The sequence below is a fragment of the Thamnophis sirtalis genome, unplaced genomic scaffold (genome assembly GCF_051295495.1).
Source record: "Thamnophis sirtalis isolate CommonGarterSnake01/CBP01778 unplaced genomic scaffold, rThaSir2_p1.2 scaffold_2, whole genome shotgun sequence".
Lineage (NCBI taxonomy): Eukaryota > Metazoa > Chordata > Lepidosauria > Squamata > Natricidae > Thamnophis > Thamnophis sirtalis.
In genome coordinates, this window is record NW_028261382.1 from 112,784,354 (window position 1) to 112,802,274 (window position 17,921).

General features: G+C 45.9%; 1 protein-coding gene across 8 annotated transcripts in view; it reads left to right on the forward strand.

The window, feature by feature from the left end:
* Positions 1–357: 357 nt before the first annotated feature.
* Positions 358–17,921, forward strand: part of MTSS1 (MTSS I-BAR domain containing 1) — a 166,207-nt gene continuing 148,643 nt past the window's right edge. For 4 of the 8 annotated variants that reach the window (XM_087706698.1, XM_087706699.1, XM_087706700.1 and 1 more), the window contains exon 1: positions 358–1,070. In XM_087706698.1, coding sequence (XP_087562824.1) covers positions 999–1,070 — 72 coding nt within the window. In that variant the 5' untranslated portion in view covers positions 358–998. The remainder of the gene's footprint in view (positions 1,071–17,921) is intronic. The other 4 variants (XM_087706703.1, XM_087706704.1, XM_087706702.1 and 1 more) reach the window with 2 other exon arrangements.

The window sequence follows — 17,921 nt, forward strand, 5'->3', positions numbered from 1 at the left end:
TTGTATTTGGATCTTCCCCTTTCGGAGGAAGGAATGGACCTTTTATGATCTGGGAAAGGAAAGAAAAGAAATCTGGTGTCTGTGAATAAAAAAAGCACCGGCGATCCTTTTTTCCTGGATGCATTCCGCGCAGTTGTTGTTTTTTTAAATAGCGCTTTTGCATTTTTTTTCCCTCTTAAAAAAATCGGTTACGTGGTTTTAGTCTTTTTTTTTAAAAAATTGGAAGGCGCCTTGTTTATTTTTATTTAGTGCAAGACGCAGACCTGGTAGGCTTCCCCCCCCCCCTTCCCCAAATCCCCGGGTTATTCCCCCCCCCTTTTTTTTGGCAAAAAATCGGATCCGCAGCTGCTGAATGAATAGCGGCTGGCTAGGGCGGGGGGCTGCCGTGGGCGGCAGCAGCAGACCGGCTGGTGCATCCGAGGCGTTGTTCCCCTGCTCGCCTCTTTCCTGTTGAAACCACCACCCCCTCCACCTCCTCCTCCTCCTCCTCCATCCACCCCACCTCCACCCCCTAGGAGTCTAGATCGGAGTGTGGCTGCTTTTGCGCGACGGGCATGAGCCGGGATGGCCAGTCGTGGGCTTGCTCTCTGCCCTGGCGTGGGGGGCTCGCAAGCGCCTTGACTGAGTCTCCCCCACCCCCATCCGTGGGATTTTCCTCGGGGTTGCTAAGGAGCTGCGCTTAAAACTCGGGATCGCCTGGCGGCCAGCGAAGAGAAGGGAGTTGGGCGAGGACAGCCAGCCCAGCCTTTTGCCTTTGCCTGCCCGAATTGCCAGCCTTTCCGCCGTGCCAACCTCGGGATTTCCCTCCCTTCTCCCGCCTTTCAACGCCTTCCTTTTCTAGATCCCCCTCGTCTTGGTCGGGATCCAAAGGCGAGGCTCTTGATTGGGGAGCCCGGGAAGGGGAAGCTGTAGGAGAGAAGATCGCCCCCCGTCCTTGCTTTGGGGAGGGGGTCTCCTCGGAAGCTGGTGGGGGGGTTGCTGGAAAAAAAGAAAGAAAGATGGAGGCGGTGATCGAGAAGGAATGCAGCGCCCTTGGAGGGCTCTTCCAGACCACCATCAGCGACATGAAGGTAAGGGGGCCTGCGGGGCGGGGCGGGGGTCTCTGGATAAGGGGAGATGCAAGGGGTGGGGGGGAAGAAGAGACCCCCCCATCCCCTCCCGCCTTTTGCAAACCTGCGCAGAAGAAGGGCTTTACCTCCCACCCACCTGACTCGTTGAGGTGGGTCGGGTAGGTAGGTGGGTCACCTAAGCGAGCAGCGAAGCGCCTAAAAGCACAATTCCCACTTTGGCGGAGCTCTGCCTTTGCTTTCCCTTCCCGCGGTAGGGGGCCTTGGTTTGGGGTCCAGGTCTCACCCGTGGGGCGCCCCGTTTCCCTGCTGGTGGCCAGCCGCGCTGGGGTTTCCCTTCGGGGTCCGCGAACCCCTTTTTTCCTCTGAGCATTCCTGGAGTGCTGACTGAATAAATGGCTTTTTGGAGCCGAAAGCCTCTTGGCATCCCGAAGGAAGCTAGGGAGAAGCCTCTAGATCGGTGGTTGGGTTGAGTTGCGCCTCTCTCCGTAGCCCTTGCATTTATTTATCTCGATCGGAAGGGAAGATCCATCCATAGCCTCGTATTACGCCAAGGCTGGCCTTGTTTGAATGCTCCCGCTTGCTCTCCCTGATGTCAAGATAAGGGAGATATTAAAAAAAAAAAGACAGATGTTCCGAATAGATCTATCTAATAGTATTAACGCTTGGCCAGCGGTTTTAACATTCCCAGCTGGTTTGCTAAAATGGAACTTCCATGTTCAGGGGCAAGATACCTTTTGAGAGTCAACTGTTGGAGACTTCATGGGGCAAGGTGGTTGGTTTTATGCCTCCCTTTTCAACCCTTGGGAGTACTGTAGAAAGAATTGGGATGGGTTTTGCTGGGATAAATCAAGCCAATGGCCAGATGTTTTTTTTGGGGGGGGATTTTTTTTAAATCCTGATTTGAGTGGCTGTACTTTCATGGTATATGCTGGTTTTGTGTAAAAGATACTGGCCTGGTTTTCTGGTATAAGTGGCTGGCTGAGAAATTATTCGTGGAAATAGTATTTTAGATAGTAAGCAGTTCAGAACAGGAACGCCTCTTTGGGGTGACTTAGAATCACTTGTTTTATATCTGCCTGGGTTGTGATTGTGGAGAAAAAGGAAAGGAGGACACAACGAGTACACTGGATTGAAAGGCAGGATAATAAAAAGCTAACATATTTTTAAAAAATCCATTAAAAAAAAAAGACTTCCCCCCACCCAAGAGGCTGATGGAAATAGAAAGTGATCTTTCCTCTCCCAATTTTGCTTGACTAATGGGCATCTTCAATATCCCTCATTCTTAGCTGTCCTATTTGTCCACTCACCTAAAGAAATTCCCTTTATTGCTTTTGGCAAGGACTTAAGACACAGCTGGACAGTATGTGAGCTCAGAATTTGCAGTTAGTCCCTTAGTGTGACTTGTTCCCAGCGGTGTCCACCATGGTGAAGCCCAGTCACAGTTGGCTCAAGGCTCCTGTATTATCTGGCTTTTCGTTGTGAAGGGGGAAAGAACCACATAGGTGAGGTGTGTTATGCATCCAAACTTTTATGCATTTCCTTTTAAAACACATGGAAGATCTTTGAGCAGTTGGCAAGCAGCACCAGCCCAAATAAAGTGTAGGAAGCAAGAAGGGACAATGATATAAAACAACTCCATATGATCATGGATATGTGGCAATACATAGCCCATGATAGTGCCAGCTCCTTGTTCAAAATCCCTATGGATTACTATGTAATATGTGAGCATCATCATGGTTGGCCCTGATGTCTTTACTCCAAACCCCATGAATTTGCAAGGAATCCTGCAGATTCTTATTATTTAGAACTATCTTGCATCCATTGCACAAATAATTCCCGGTTATTTCAGCTGAATTGCACAACGGAAAGCAGAGATTGCAGCTGGAGAAAATGTGGAGTCTTTTTTTTTTTTTTTAAAAAAGGGAAGCATGAAGCTGTGTGGGTGAAGAAATGAATGGTCAAAATTCAACTGACGGTGGCGTTTTTGAACCCTTCAGAAATACAGCTTTTAATAGCATGGAAGATGGATTCTTTTCTCTTTATCTCTCTGCTTCTTTTGGCAACATTCCCCACCCCAGGATTTTGGAAGTGCATCGATTGGTTGAGTGGGAACTGTCCCCACGAACATTGTTAATCAAGACAGGGGGCCTAATTCCACTGTTTTCTTTTCTTTTTTTCTTTTTAAAAAAAGAACCTTTAAAACTGGATTCCTTTTGTACTGCCATCTGAGCAGGACTTTGCAGATGTTAAGAGGGCCGTTTGCTTCCCTTGTGAATGGGAGGAAAATAGTATGTCAGAAGTCTTGTCATAATGAACTCTTTGTGATGTGGCTGAATCCCAGATCTCCCTTTGTTGAACGGCATGTAAAATCTCTGGGGAAGGGAGGACCGGAGCAAAACCTGTAATCATTTTCATTAAGTCCATTTCAACCATGGAAATGCTTTAACAGATGCCTCCTTCCGCCAGATGGACTCCATAAGTAGGCATTGCTTAAAAGCCCGAGCTTATTTTATTCCCTCTCTCTGAAAACAGGAAGCAAACATCAGTTTGGGAAAATCTTGTTATGTGGCTACTTGAGATGGATGGTGTGTGTACACCTGGAAACGCCTCCACACCTTGGCGCATGCCTTTACTTATTTATTGGGGCTTGCTAACAGAAATAAATTGGAACTACCAGTATAATAACAGAGTGGCCATTTTTATCTGCATTTGTTAGGGGAGAAATTCATGGAGAAGTCAAAAGATTTTTGATCTGTTTTCAATCTTGTGATGTCATTTGTAGACCACAATCTTTGCTGACACACTCCAGAAGGGGGAGCTGTGTTAAGCTCTTAACAATTGCAGATCAGAAGAGTCCTGTGACTCCTTAAAGACAAGCAAATTTGCCACCCCCTATAAGCTTTCCTGGACTAGAATAGAATAGAATAGAATTTATTGGCCAAGTGTGATTTTCGACACACAAGGAATTTGTCTTTGGTGCATATGCTCTCAATGTACATAAAGAAAAATAAAATGGACTACATTCATCAAGAATCATAAGATGCAACACTTAGTGATGGTCATAGGTTACGAATAAGCATTCAAATTATACTAGGAAACAAATAAGGCAACATAAAATTTAAAGATGCAAACAACATGGTTATAGTCACAAGTGGGAAGAGGTAGGTACTAGGAAGGAAGAGGAGAATAATAGTAATATAGTCTTAATGACAGTGTTGTGGGAATTAGTTGTTTAGCCTTCACAAATGCCCAGCCCTTTTGCTAAACGGGCTGTTTCTAAGGCCCAGAGCCAAACCCTTAAATGAAGCAGGATGTTTTTTTCTCCTGTTGCTGCTACTGACTGCTAATTGGGGGCATGAGGAGGGCTTATTTTGGCTGCAATCCCTTGCACATTTTATTTCAGCATATAAGTCACGAAATCCAGTGAGGTTTGCTTATCAGTAAATGTGACACAGGAGTGAAGGACCTGACCTTTTTTTTTTTCCAGACACAGCAAAAAAACAGTGCATGGGTAACGGGGGCAGATAACCATGCAAAAGTATTTTGAACTGATTGTGTGTCTGGAGATAGATAGATTATTAGCAGGCCAAAAGGAAGAAACAAAATGCAGACTCACTAGGATGCACGCTTGAATTGATGAGAGAATTTTAAGATAAGCAGGATGACTTGGTTTCTTTCCATGGCACTATCAGCATTGCTTTGTTTTAACTTAAGTGGCCATTTGGACTTTTAACAAAATTTTAACAAAAGCCTAACCTATTTGGCTTTCTATTGTCAGGCAAGAGTTATCAGCGGGGCTCCCTTCTTCCCCTCAAGCCAGGTACTTGACCTTGTCTGTTTGGTTGCTGGAAAGAAACAGCAACCCAAGAACCTGTCAGATGCACTTTAAATATTTCAGAATGTAGCTTTAAATATTTGCCGGGATCCGTTCCGCCTGACGGATTGAAAACCAAAGAACCTCTAGTGTTACCTGTCACGGGATACCTGGGGGTGTAGCTTTGACAAGTTAAGGCAAGGACAAATACTGTTGAACACCGTGTCCTGTCCAAGCTTGTTGGACATGGTTTTAACTGCTCCAGTTGAGTTTTAACTACCACCTTTGCGAAATAATGGATAAATTACCTTTGTGCAGAACAGAGGCCTCCAACTTTAAATGGCAGTAGCAGGTTAATTAGGCCCTCAAAAGACTTCAGTGTCTTAAAAATTCTGATTTGTTACACTGTCCTTTTCAGTTGAAGTATTGATTTGGGTTTGGCAGATGCCTTTTATCTTTTTCCTGGTAGTAAAATCTACCAGCTGTCCACATGGTAAGTCTTCTGTTTTGGTTACAGTCTTCAGATTATGTTTTAACCTTCCCTACTGATCCTAATAAAGGTACGCGGTGGCTCAGTAGCTAAGATGCTGAGCTTGTTGATCAGAAAGGTTGGCAGTTTGAATCCCTAGCGCCACGTAACGGACTGAGCTCTCGTTATTTGTCCCAGCTTCTGTCAACCTAGCAGTTCGAAAGCACGTAAAAATGCAAGTAGAAAAATAGGGACCACCTTTGGTGGGAAGGTAACAGCATTCTGTGCTCCTTCGGCATTTAGTCATGCCAGCCACATGACCACGGAGAATGCCTTCGGACAGCGCTGGCTCTTCAGCTTTGAAACGGAGATGAGCACTGCCCCCTAGAGTCGGGAATGACTAGCACATATGTGCAAGATGAACCTTTATCTTTACTCATCCTAAATACTAGTTAAGCCAGTGCTTCTCAACCTTGGCAAGTTTAAGATGTATGGACTTCAAATCCCAGAATTCAACTCCCCTGCTACCAAGGGAATGTTCCCTTGGTAGTAGGGGCATTCTGGGAATTAAGGTCCACCCATCTTAAAACTGCTAAGTTTTAGAAGCACTGAATTTAGCTGTTTTACGATGCCTAAGAAAATGTGAGACAACCAGAACCACCGATAATTCTGCTTGCTACTCACTGAATATTATAATTTTATGGAAACAAAAAGTTTGAAAACTTTAAACATAATTCCAGATGTTACAGTTCTTAAAAGTAGTTCTTAGTTTAGATTAAATTTAACATCCCCTGTTTTCACAAACTTTGTAATAGCAAATGGCACTTACAGAGTTAAAAATGTCAATTATATCCACATATGTACTATACTGAGTGAACCACCAAGGTGTGGTTTATTCAATAAGCCATGATAGAAGAACATGGTTGAATGTGTTGTGCAAGCTCAGCCAGTAAGATTCCGAGTGCCAGCTGAAGAACTCTTACCGATTATGGATTTATATGATCTGAAGAAAATCCGGAGTATTGAGAAGTAGCTACTGCCTTAAAACCTGGCGTAGCACAAATGTTATGTTCTTCCCTTTTTAAAAACAACCACCACCACCTTGAAATAATTGAACAAGTTGCAGTAAATTGAACTGGGATCCCCTGAGCATAGGAACATACAGGCCATATGATGTAAAGTTGTGGAACAAACTGTCACTTTAGTACATAACTTTCTGACCTTTTCTGCACACTCTAGTTGGATCCCATTGCAACTTTTTTTTTTAAGTGTGTGAGAAAATGCTGCTTTTAATGTTTTAAATTCAACTTAGTCTCATTCCCCCAAGTTTATGTTGGATCAGGGTCAAAAGAATTCTCCCCAACATATGCAAAATCACCAAATAAGGGATGTTTTATAGCCCAATGTGTTTTAAACATTTTTTCTTCCAAAGACTATTTTAAGAAATGGAAAAAAGGGTTTAGCCTGAGGGGGTAACCACTAATAACATACTGTAAAGATAAAACTGATCTGTATCCATTCCTACATTCATTGAAAGACAAGGTAACTTAACATTATGTTAGGATTGTAGCCTATAGTTAAAGGAATAGTAATTCCGGTGATAGTTACTCTGTCATTAATTAGAGTTATGGGCAGGTGCAACCAAGATTGGTAACTGATCTCAACCCAATGCCCCAAAGGTGCTTTTTTTTGCCAATTGGGACTACCTTGTTTTTTTTCTTTGAAAGTGTTTCGCTTCTCTTCCAAAAAAAACTTTTGAGTGCAGAACTGAAGAAGCTTCCTGATGAGAAGCGAAATGTTTCCAAAGGGGGGGGGGAGAGAAAGTCCATTTACCTTTTGGAAAAGCACCTTTGGGACAGTCATGACCTGGATGATTGAGAATCTCCATAGACATTGTAACCAGATGTTTATCATTTTGCTTGGTGGATTCTTCCAAGCATTTGAGAACCCAGTGGTAAAAATTCAAATACTGTATAAGACACACCTTTTCCCCCAAAAAAGAGGGTGAAAACCTGGGTGCGTCTTATACACTGAATACATCCTTTTTGGCCTCCTGAAACCCCACCCCATGCATCCCATTTTTCACAAAAATGGACGTGCAGAAGGTTTGGGAGGCTTGCAAAATGTTCCTGGGGCTGGGGAGGGCAGAAACGAGTGAAAATGGGCCCATTTTTCACAAAAAATGGGCCTGTTTTTGCCCTCCTAAGCCCCCAGGAGCATTCTGCAGGCCTTCCAAACTCTCTGCATGTCCCATTGTTTGCAAAAAAAAAAAAGGCCCGTTTTCACAAAAAACAGGCCGTTTTTTTGCCCTCCCCAGTCTCCAGGAGCATTATACAGGCCTCCCACACCCTCTACACATCCCGTCTTTGCGAAAAGTGGGCCTGTTTTAGCAAAAAATAGGCCCATTTTTCACCTTCCAAACCCCCCACATGTCACATTCCCCCCCCCCCCCCCGGCTCCTAGGAGCACTTTGCAGGCCTCAAACTCTCTGCATGCCCTCTTTTCACAAAAAACAGGGCGTGCAGAGGGTTTTGGAGGCCTTCAGAATGCTCCTGGGAGCCAGGGAGGGCCAAAACTTTTTCCCCCTAATTTACCTCTTCAAAATCTTGATGCGTCTTATATTCCAATGCGTCTTATAGTCCGAAAAATAAGGGTATGTCCCTTTCTTAACCCGGCGGTAAAACGTGTCCCGTTACGATATTGGGAGCAATGGCTCAATCTCTATTCTTGTCTCTTAAAGTGACTTGCAACTCTTGTTTTTTCTCTAAGTGTAGGGTTGAGGGGACTTTTTACTATTTTTATTTTGTTTGAGATTTTGCCTTTAATGTGTCTTTTGTCTGTCTTAGCTAAATAGACATTGATCATTGGAAAAAGTATTCACTCTTTTCCCCCTTTGTCACTGAATGTTGTTACCGTACAATATCATTTACGCCCCAGTATATATAGAAATATGAGAGTGGCATTGTGGCCCAATGATGAAGACTCTCCCCTTCTATTCAGAAGTTGAAGAGTTCAATCCTAGGGGGAGGCAGGTGTTTCTCTGCGCGTAAAACAAATTTCTGCTGCAAACTCCACATCGGCACCAGGAAGGGCATCCGGCCAGTCAATGCTCAGCTCAGTCTCCCTGACACTACCCCTGTAATTAATGGATTACAGGGTTGTAAAAGGGGAATACATACATACATACATACATACATACATACATACATACATACACCACTAATTCCAAAGTTATGTTCTGATTTCATTTATTACGTTAAATGATTTCATTTATTACGTTAAATGAAATACTCTAACATGTGGTAGACCAGTATAAAAACCCTTTTACCTTGGTAAATTAAAGAGATACAGAGGGCCAGCATTGCCATTTAAATTTTGGCACCTATCATCACAATGAAGTTCTTACCCACGGGGATTGTAAAGGCACATCTTGAGCCACTCAGCAGAAATTTATGGAGCCTTCTTTAGAAAGGTGGGATCATTGATGCTTATCTCCCTGGATGGATTACAAAATGATTTTTAAAAATTCCGGATCTCAACTGATCTATATATAGAGACATCATCTTGAGAGAGAGAGAAAAAATTTAGGGCAGTAGTGAGTCTTCCCAAGAATAGCCATGCGGTCAGAATCACTCCAGGAGCTCAGCATAAAATCCGGCAAAGCATTCCAGAACAACAGTCATCGGTAGGCCCAAAGTTGACATTTCTGATCTCAATATCAGGAAAGCACTGGATCAAATAGGGATCCATAGGGCATAGCTGGAGAAAAATCTTTTGTTCGCTCAGAAAAATAGGGGTGTCAAACTCAATTTCATTCAGGCCCACATGGGGGTTGTGTTTGATCTTGACAGGTGGGAGTGGGTGCAGCCAGGCTGGGCAAAGTTAGCTTAGCATCACTCGTGTTGGGGGTGGCTGTGGTGACCCGAATACTCTGCCAGTAAAAATGGGCTCCCGAGCTCCGTTTCCGGCTACAATGGCCTCCTGCAACCAGCCAGCGAAAACAGAGTTTGGGCGTGGGTGGGTTGGTGCATGTGGCCTTCCGGAGCGCTGTTTTCGCTGGCAGAAGCACCACGGGCCAGTCCTTCGCGTTTCCAGGGTGATTCTGCGGGCCAGATCTAAGCACCCTGCGGGCCTGATGCGGCCCCCTGGGCCTTGAGTTTGACACCCCTGTAGAAGATCATTAATGCTTATCTTAAGCACTGGAAATGTCTTGATGAATATTCCAGATAATTGAATGTTATGAATTGATAGTTAAGCTCTATGAATGTTGCACTTATTTGCCGGAGAACAAAACACAGTTCTTCACTTTAAATACTCACATTACCTTCTAAGGATGGTGCAGAGAGACTTTTCTGTGTCCTGATCTGTACAGGTAGTCCTTGACTTAACAACCGTTTATTTAGTGACTGTTCAAAGTTACAACAGCACTGTAAAAAAAGTGACTGATGATCATTTTTCACATTTATGACGGTTGCAGCATCTACATGGTCACCTGATCAAAACGTGGATGCTTGGCAAGTGGTTCATATTTATGTCCGTTGCAGTGTCCCAGGATCCTGTGATTCCCTCTTACAACCTCCTGCCAAGCAAAGTCAATAGGGGAATCCAGATTCACTTAACAACCGTGTTACTAACTTAGCAGTGATTCACTTAACAGCTGTGACAGTGTCCCAGGGTCCTGTGATTCCCTCTTACAACCTTCTGCCAAGCAAAGTCAATAGGGGAATCCAGATTCACTTAACAACCATGTTACTAACTTAGCAGTGATTCACTTAGCAGCTGTGGCAGTGGTGGGTTCTGGATCCTGTTCCAACCGGTACGGTTGGAATGGGCCCGGCGTCATCCACATGGACGTGCACAACTCGTGCGCACATGCGGGCAGCATGTACATGCGCCTTACCACTTCCGCGAGCCTCCACAATGCTCCAGCTGCTCAGCGGAGTGTCGCCCAGGCGCAGTATGCGCCATGTGCTTGTGTGGAAGCGCCAAAGACGTAAAAGATCAGTAAGGAGCGCGGGCGGGCGGGCCCTCCGGAGCACCGTACCGGAATGGTATCTGGTGCTCCGGGCAGGCTCTGGTACACCCGTACCGGGGCGTACCGCCTGCAACCCACCACTGAGATGCTGCAAGAAATGTCGCAGAATGGAGTAAAACTGACTTAGCAAATGTTTTACTTAGCAACAGAAATTTAGGGCTCAATTGTGGCCGTAAGCCGAGAACTACTGTACATCCCACTGTTGAGAGAAATATGAGTTTCTGCAGGATAGTCAGTGATGGAATTCAAATTTTTTTACTACTGGTTCCGTGGGTGTGGCTTGGTGGGCGTGGCAGGGGAAGGATACTGAAAAATCTCCATTCTCTCCCGATCGGCTGGGACTGGGGAGGCAGAGAATAGATGGGGATGGGGCCAGTGGTATTTATCGGTTCTCCGAAGTACTCAAAATTTCCGCTACTGGTTCTCCAGAACTGGTCAGAACCTGCTGAATATCACCTCTGAGGACAGTATCGGGCCGTTTGCCTGTCCACATGAAGTGGGTCATCGGCAGGACAATGATCTCAACCTTAAAGCAATCCATAAAGAAGGAAAGATGACTTTGATGTTTTGAAATAGCCATGTCAAAGCCTGAATTGAGACCCTATGAAAGGCTTGAAGTAGGGTCCCAAATGGGCTCTTCATACCAGAAGTGAAATAGGGCAGCAGATCACCGTGGAGGAATGGATTAAAATTCAACCCAGAGGTAGAAATCCTCCCAATTGCAAAAAAAGTGTTGGCTTTTATAGTTATTGCAGCAAAAGGTGGCGAAGTCAGCCTGAATTTAAAGGGATTATTATCCGTTCACACTAACACACTACATGTTGGATGACTTAGTTGAAAGGAAAGAGAAGCAACAGACAGAATCTTTGTTCATCTGGTCAACGTTTGTGGCAGAGAGGAGCAAAACCCTGAAAGGGGGAAAATACATTTTTTCAGGGACCTGCAGTTAATTCCCTTCGCAAGCCCATTTTTGTATGTGTTTTAAGGCTTACTTTGGAAAAAGCTACTCTGAACCCAGCAACACTTAGTAGCTTTGCTGCATTGCAGGCAGGGGTGGGATTCTACCGGTTTTGGCGTACTGGTAGCTCCGAAGATTAGCTGAGAGCAAACCGGTTCACTCCGACCTTCAGGTAGGCCCGTGGGTTATACTTGCCTTATTTCCTTGATTTTTAGCCCAGCTGATCAGTGCGGGGGCGGGCAAGGATAGTTGATGCGCAAAATATACATTGCAACGCTTATTGCAAAGCCTCTCAACTATCAAACGACAACCCGGCCTTCACGTGGTGCCCCCCGTTCCCACCAATCGGGCTCTGTCGACCCTTGGGACCGGCGTCCCCTTGGGTATATCCAGCCGAAACAGCTTCCATGGATCGCCGTATACCGAAAACAATGGCGTCAAATTTCCATGGAAGTCGTCTATACCCACGATGGGTGAAGAGGCGTCAAGTACAAGTACAAGTACAAGTGATCAGTGCGGAAGAGTGAGTGGATTGCCACCATGCGTTCAGCGCACATCAGGCACGTGATGCAAAGCACGTGCAAAGCGAATCGGTTGTTAAAATGGGTAGGATGCCACCCTTGATTACAGGTAGTCCTTGACTTATAACTGCTTATTTAGTGACCATTCAAAGTTATGACGGATCCCCCAAAGTGGTTACAACACGGATTTTGAAGTTCCAATCCCTCCCCCCACCCCTTTGGTAGTCACCGAATCTTATTCTGGGTGCTTGGCTATCAGCCTGCGTTTACCACTGTTTGCAGCATCCATAGTCAAGATTTATTTTTTTATTTATTTATTTGCCACAAACCATTCCTGTTTCTGGCAGAAAACGTCTGTTAAGCGAACAATGGGTTCACTTAACGACTGGCATTGGCATTGTGACCACCACATTCGTTTTACGACTGCTAGAATTGCTTAATGATTGCCGCAAAAAATAATAATGTTGTGAAATCGGAGTCCGTCACCCCATGACCTGTTTTAAGGACTGGCACAAGTTATGACCGTAATCCTGGGCTCGATTAGAGTTGTAAGCAGATTCTTCCACGTGGAATCTGTGACTTGTGATTTTTCACACGCCTTTCATGTTTCTGTTAGTGCAACGCTGACGCTTATAATAGTGGATGTGTGGTGAGCATATTCCATTTAAGTTTTAATAACACCACACATACACACACACACACACACACACACACACACACACGGCTAGATTTTAACAATTCACACTTGGGTTTGTCACATTATACTGACCTGCCTTTATTCTTCTGCAGTTCTTCCCTCCTCCTGCAGATCTCTCTTTTTTTTTTTTTTGCCAACACATTGTATTGATTCAAAATACAGCTGATTGTTCACTTGTTTGTTTGTAATTATGTGCAACCAACTGGTCCTCCTTGTTCTGCATTTCTTCGCCATTATAAACAGCTGCAGTGTGTTTCTTTTCAGGCTTGGGAAGAGGGGAGAAGGAGGAGGAGGGGGGAAGTAAAAACACCACCCTTCTGATTTCTTCTCCTCTGATCTTGAGTGTTGATCTTGGAAACAATCAACCGAACAGCTGCCTCGCATCAGGGTTTCTTTAAACCAATGGCATTGCTGAGTAAACGGTTAGCTATTTTTAGATGCGAGGGCAGTTGCTGTGGATGGAGGAGGCTTAGTCCCCTAGGAACAGGAGGCAACTTCCAGAGAAAAATCTTCCCTTCTTTGCATCACGTTCTAGAACAGGGGTGGGCTACTAGAGAGATCTTGCAACCTGTGGACTTCCAACTGCCAGGATTTCCAGGAACCCTGCAAGGGATGCTGGTTGAGGAATTCTGGGAGTTGAAGTCCACAAGTTGTAAAGTTGCCAGTGGTTGCCCACCCCTGTTCTAGAAATTTGGGATTCAATGGAATGGAATTGGAATGGAATGGAATTTTATTATTTATATGCCGCCCTTCTCCGGGAGGACTCAGGGCGGCGAACAATTCAAAAGGGGGAAAAAGGGGAACATAAAAAAAAAAAACGAAATGCAAATAATAAAAATAAGCAACAGCCGCACAACCATACATGTCGAGAGGGGAGGGGAACTCATCACCCCCAGGCCTGCCGGCAAAGCCAGGTTTTGACGGCTTTTCGGAAGGCCTGGAGAGAGGTGAGGGTCCGAATCCCTGCGGGGAGTTCATTCCAGAGGGCCGGAGCTGCCACAAAGAAGGCCCTCCCCCGGGTAATAGCCAGATGGCATTGGCTGGTAGATGGAACCCGGAGGAGGCCAACCCTGTGAGATCTAATGGGTCTGTGGGAGGTAATTGGCAGCAGGCGGTCTCTCAAGTACCCAGCTCCAATACCATGAAGGGCTTTATAAGTTACGACTAGCACCTTGAAGCGTATCCGGAGACTGATCGGTAACCAGTGCAGCTCGCGGAGGATAGGTGTAACGTGGGTGTACCGAGGTGCACCCACAATTGCTCGCGCGGCTGCGTTCTGGACGAGTTGAAGTCTCCGAATACTCTTCAAGGGCTGCCCCATTGTAGAGCGCATTGCCCAGGTCCTATTCCATGGTCCTTGTTAGCAGCTCCAGGCCACTGCAATGGCTTTCATAAATAAAGGGAGTCCTGGACTTACGACCACAATTGGGACACAAATTTCAAATTGCCAAGTAAGGAGGTTGTTAAGCCAGATTTTACCCTCTTTTGTTGCCACAGAGGTTAAGCGAATTATCGCACTCGTTAAGCGATTCACACAGTTGTTCAGTGAATCCAGTTTCCCCCGTTGATTTCGCTTCTCACAGGTTGGCTGGGAAGATTGCAATATCATTAGAGATGCTGTTCTTAAGATAGTTCTCTTTGCTGTTGAGTCCCAACTTTGGACCACAAAAGAGTTTTACAGAATGAGTTTTTGCAAGGAATTCCGTCAATTTCTGTAGGAATAGTTAGACCAGGACTGTCAAACTCAAGGCCAGGGGGCCGGATCCTGCCTGCGGGGTGTTTAGATCTGGTCCGTGGGGCCACCCTGGAAACAGCAAAGGACCGCCCTGGGGTGCCTCTGCCAGCAAAAATGGAGCTCGGGAGGGCCGTGGGCGGCCTTCCCGAGCTCCTTTTCCGCTGGCAGAGGGTTGCAGGATGCCGTTGCAGGCAAAAACGGAGTTTGGGAGCTCGTTTTTGCTGGCAGGGTGCTCGGGCCACCAAAGGCATCCCCGGCATGAGTGATGTCGAGTTGGCCACAGCTTCCCTGGCCCCCTGAAGTCAAACACAACCCGGATACTGCCCTCGAGTTTGACACCCTTGCATTAGACCTTTGATATGTTTGTGTTGTTGTACACACAGGGAAATTAATGCATGATAAGGATGCTGGGTCAGACATAACCTCTTTCAGTGTTGCCAAGAAGTGTTGTGTTCTGGCTCTCGAGCATTCTGAAACAACTTCTCCACCATAGCATCAGAAGTTCAGAGTTTTTTCAATCAGTTTCTTAGAATAACAGCAAAAGGCTCATCAAGTTTAGTGGCTTAGAATTATAGCTGATATAGCAATAATGCCAGCTGTAGCAGTAATGCTGAGAATTTTGGCATCTCTTCATCGTAGCAGGATCATACCGAGATGAAATCTGTAAAAGAAAGTAATTTGTCTTATCAAGGAAGAAGGCTACATGGATTTATTTAGATATTTTGTCTTTCATTCAGGAGCTCAGCTTGAGCTCCGATTGGTGTTTCTTTTACCCAGTTTCTCCTACATCAGGGGGTCTACAACCTTGGCAACTTTAAGCCTGGAGAACTTCAGCTCCCAGAATTCCCCAGCCAGCTTTGAAGTCCTCGAGGCTTATAGTTGGGAGACCCCTGTCCTACATCAACCCTATGAACCATAGTCATGAGATGTTTCGTTGAACGACCAAAAGGAAAGTGCGGTTGTAAGCCGGTCATAGGTCCCGTGATTTTCCACTTAGCAACTGCAGCACTGGTTGTCAAAGGAGGACTGCTTGTATAAACCAATCCTTCCCTTGTCAGTTAACATTGCTGAGATGTCTTGGATGGACATTTTACCAAATGGCTAAGAAGTCTGCTTGTGGTATTTTTTTCTCCCTCCTCAAATGGATTACTAGATGAAAAGGCATTGCAATTGGAATTTTGCAAAAAAAAAAAAAAAAGATGGTTTAATCCCTAACCCCGTGATGGCGAACAGGTGGCATCAGCACCCTCTCTGTGGCCACATGAGCTGTTGCCCCAGTTCAGCTCTGCGCGCGCCTCCCACCATCCAGCTGGTTGTCTGGCCTCTGTCATGCATGCGCGGTGGGACATGGGATGGGCGCACACGTGTGTGTGCAGGAGGCTGTGCACACATGCATGGTGTGGGGTGCATGTGGGGCCTGCACATGCATGCACGGGCAGGTTGCATGCACGGGAGCCACACATACATTGTATTTTGGGGTTTGGGTGAACATGAGCGCATTTGCGCACATGCACTTTGGGCACTTGGTCTGTAAAAGATTAGCCATCACTGCCCTAACCCCTGGGCCGTAGCCCATTACTGGGCCACGGCCTATTTGGATTTGGGCCGTGCAAGTGGCTGGCTGAAGCACGCGTGCACATGCAGTTCAACTTGCATAGCCTGGCGGGCACTCAACATTCTTGCGCACCAGCCCAACATTTGCGAACATTTAGATTTGCGTATGGGCGCTGGTCCGTCACTGGCACAAGGGCTCCAGGCACCTCTCCCACCCCCAGGCAGGCCTCCAAGCCGCAAAGATTGGGAGCCGCTGGTGTAGAAGAACAGCAAGAGCTGCAAATCTTTTACAGAATGGAATTTGCTCTTTGCTTTTTGTTTTGCAAGTGGCCTTTTCCCTCATTGATTGAATGAAATATTTATGCAACAAATGTTACTTTGGCTTAGTAAACCCATTTCTTAATCAATGCACAAGTTGACGTATCCGTATGGGCAAAGTTCTTCCATGCAGCATTTTGATGCATTCAGTTTTGGTTAGCAGGTCTACAAAGGTTCAGATCATCCTTTATGGTAGATTGACAGCATTCGAACAACAACAGTGTTTAACTCAGGGGTGTCAAGCCCGATTTCATTGAGGGTTGCATCAGGGTTGTGTTTCACCTTGGCGGGGGGGGGGCAGGGGGACGTGGGCAGTGTGGGCATGGCCAGCTCAATGTCACTCCTGTTGGTGCCTGTGGTGGCCTGAGCGCTCTGCCAGTGAAAATGGGCTCCTGAGCTCCGTTTTCGGCTGCCACTGCCTCCTGCAACCCTCTGCCAGTGAAAACGGAGCTTGAGAACCCATTTTCGCTGGCGAAGCACTCGGGCTACCACAGCCACCAACAGGAGTGATGTCGAGCTGGCCACACCCACCCTGGCCACGTCCACCCCGGCTCCCCAAGGTGAAACACAACCCTGACGTAACCCTTAATGAAATCGAGTTTGACACCCTTGAGTTAAACACTGTTGTTGTTCAAATGCTGTCAATCTACCATGCAGTTTTCACTGGCAGAGGGATGCAGGAGGCCATTGCAGCCGAAAACGGAGCTCGGGAGCCTGTTTTCTCTGGCAAAAGCACCACGGGCCAGTCCTTCACTGTTTCCAGGGTAGACCTGCAGGCCACATCTAAATACCTGGCAGGCTGGATCCGGCCCCTGGCCCTTGAATTTGACAATCCTGGTTTAGCTGATTCATACTGGGTGTACATGGCTGGGGAATTTTGGGAGTTGGAAGTCCACATGTTAAAGTTGCTGAGGTTGAGAAACACTGGCCTCGGGAGTTAAAGTGCGGGTAATCCTCGACTTACCTCAATGGAGCCCAAAATTGCTGTTGCTGAATCATTTGCTAAGTGAATTTTCCCATTTCTTGCAACAGTTGTTGAGTGAATCACTGCTGCTGTGAAGCACGGTTGTTAAGTGTATCTGGCTTTCCCCTGGAGTTCGCTTGTCAGATTGTCCCAAAAGGCGAACACATTTAGATTTTTAGATTTTTTTTAGATTTTAATGAGCATTTATATGCCGCCCTTTTCCCTGAGGGGACTCAGGGCGGCTTACAACAATGGGGGGAAGGGAGTGCAAGACAAGACTTAAAAGAAAAAGAAAATGTGAATAAAGAAATTAACCATAAAAACACAACATTCACTCAACATTCGGGCGGGGTGAGAATAAATCCTATCCCCAGGCCTGACGGGATAGCCAGATCTTGAGGGCTGTGCGGAAGGCCTGGACTGTGGTGAGGGTGCGGATCTCCACGGGGAGGTCCCCGGGACACTGCAACTGTCATAAATAGGAGTCAGTTGCCAAGCGTCTGGATTTTGAGGGATAGAATCAAGATCAGGTGAAGTGTTAATACCACTTTATAATGCCTTGGTAAGGCCACACTTGGAATACTGCATTCAGTTCTGGTCGCCACGATGTAGAAAAGATGTGGAGACTCTAGAAAGAGTGCAGAGAAGAGCAGCAAAGATGATTAGGGGACTAGAGACTAAAACATATGAAGAATGGTTGCAGGAACTGGGTATGTCTAGTTTAATGAAAAGAAGGACTAGAGGAGACATGATAGCAGTCTTCCAATTTCTCAGGGAGTCAAACTA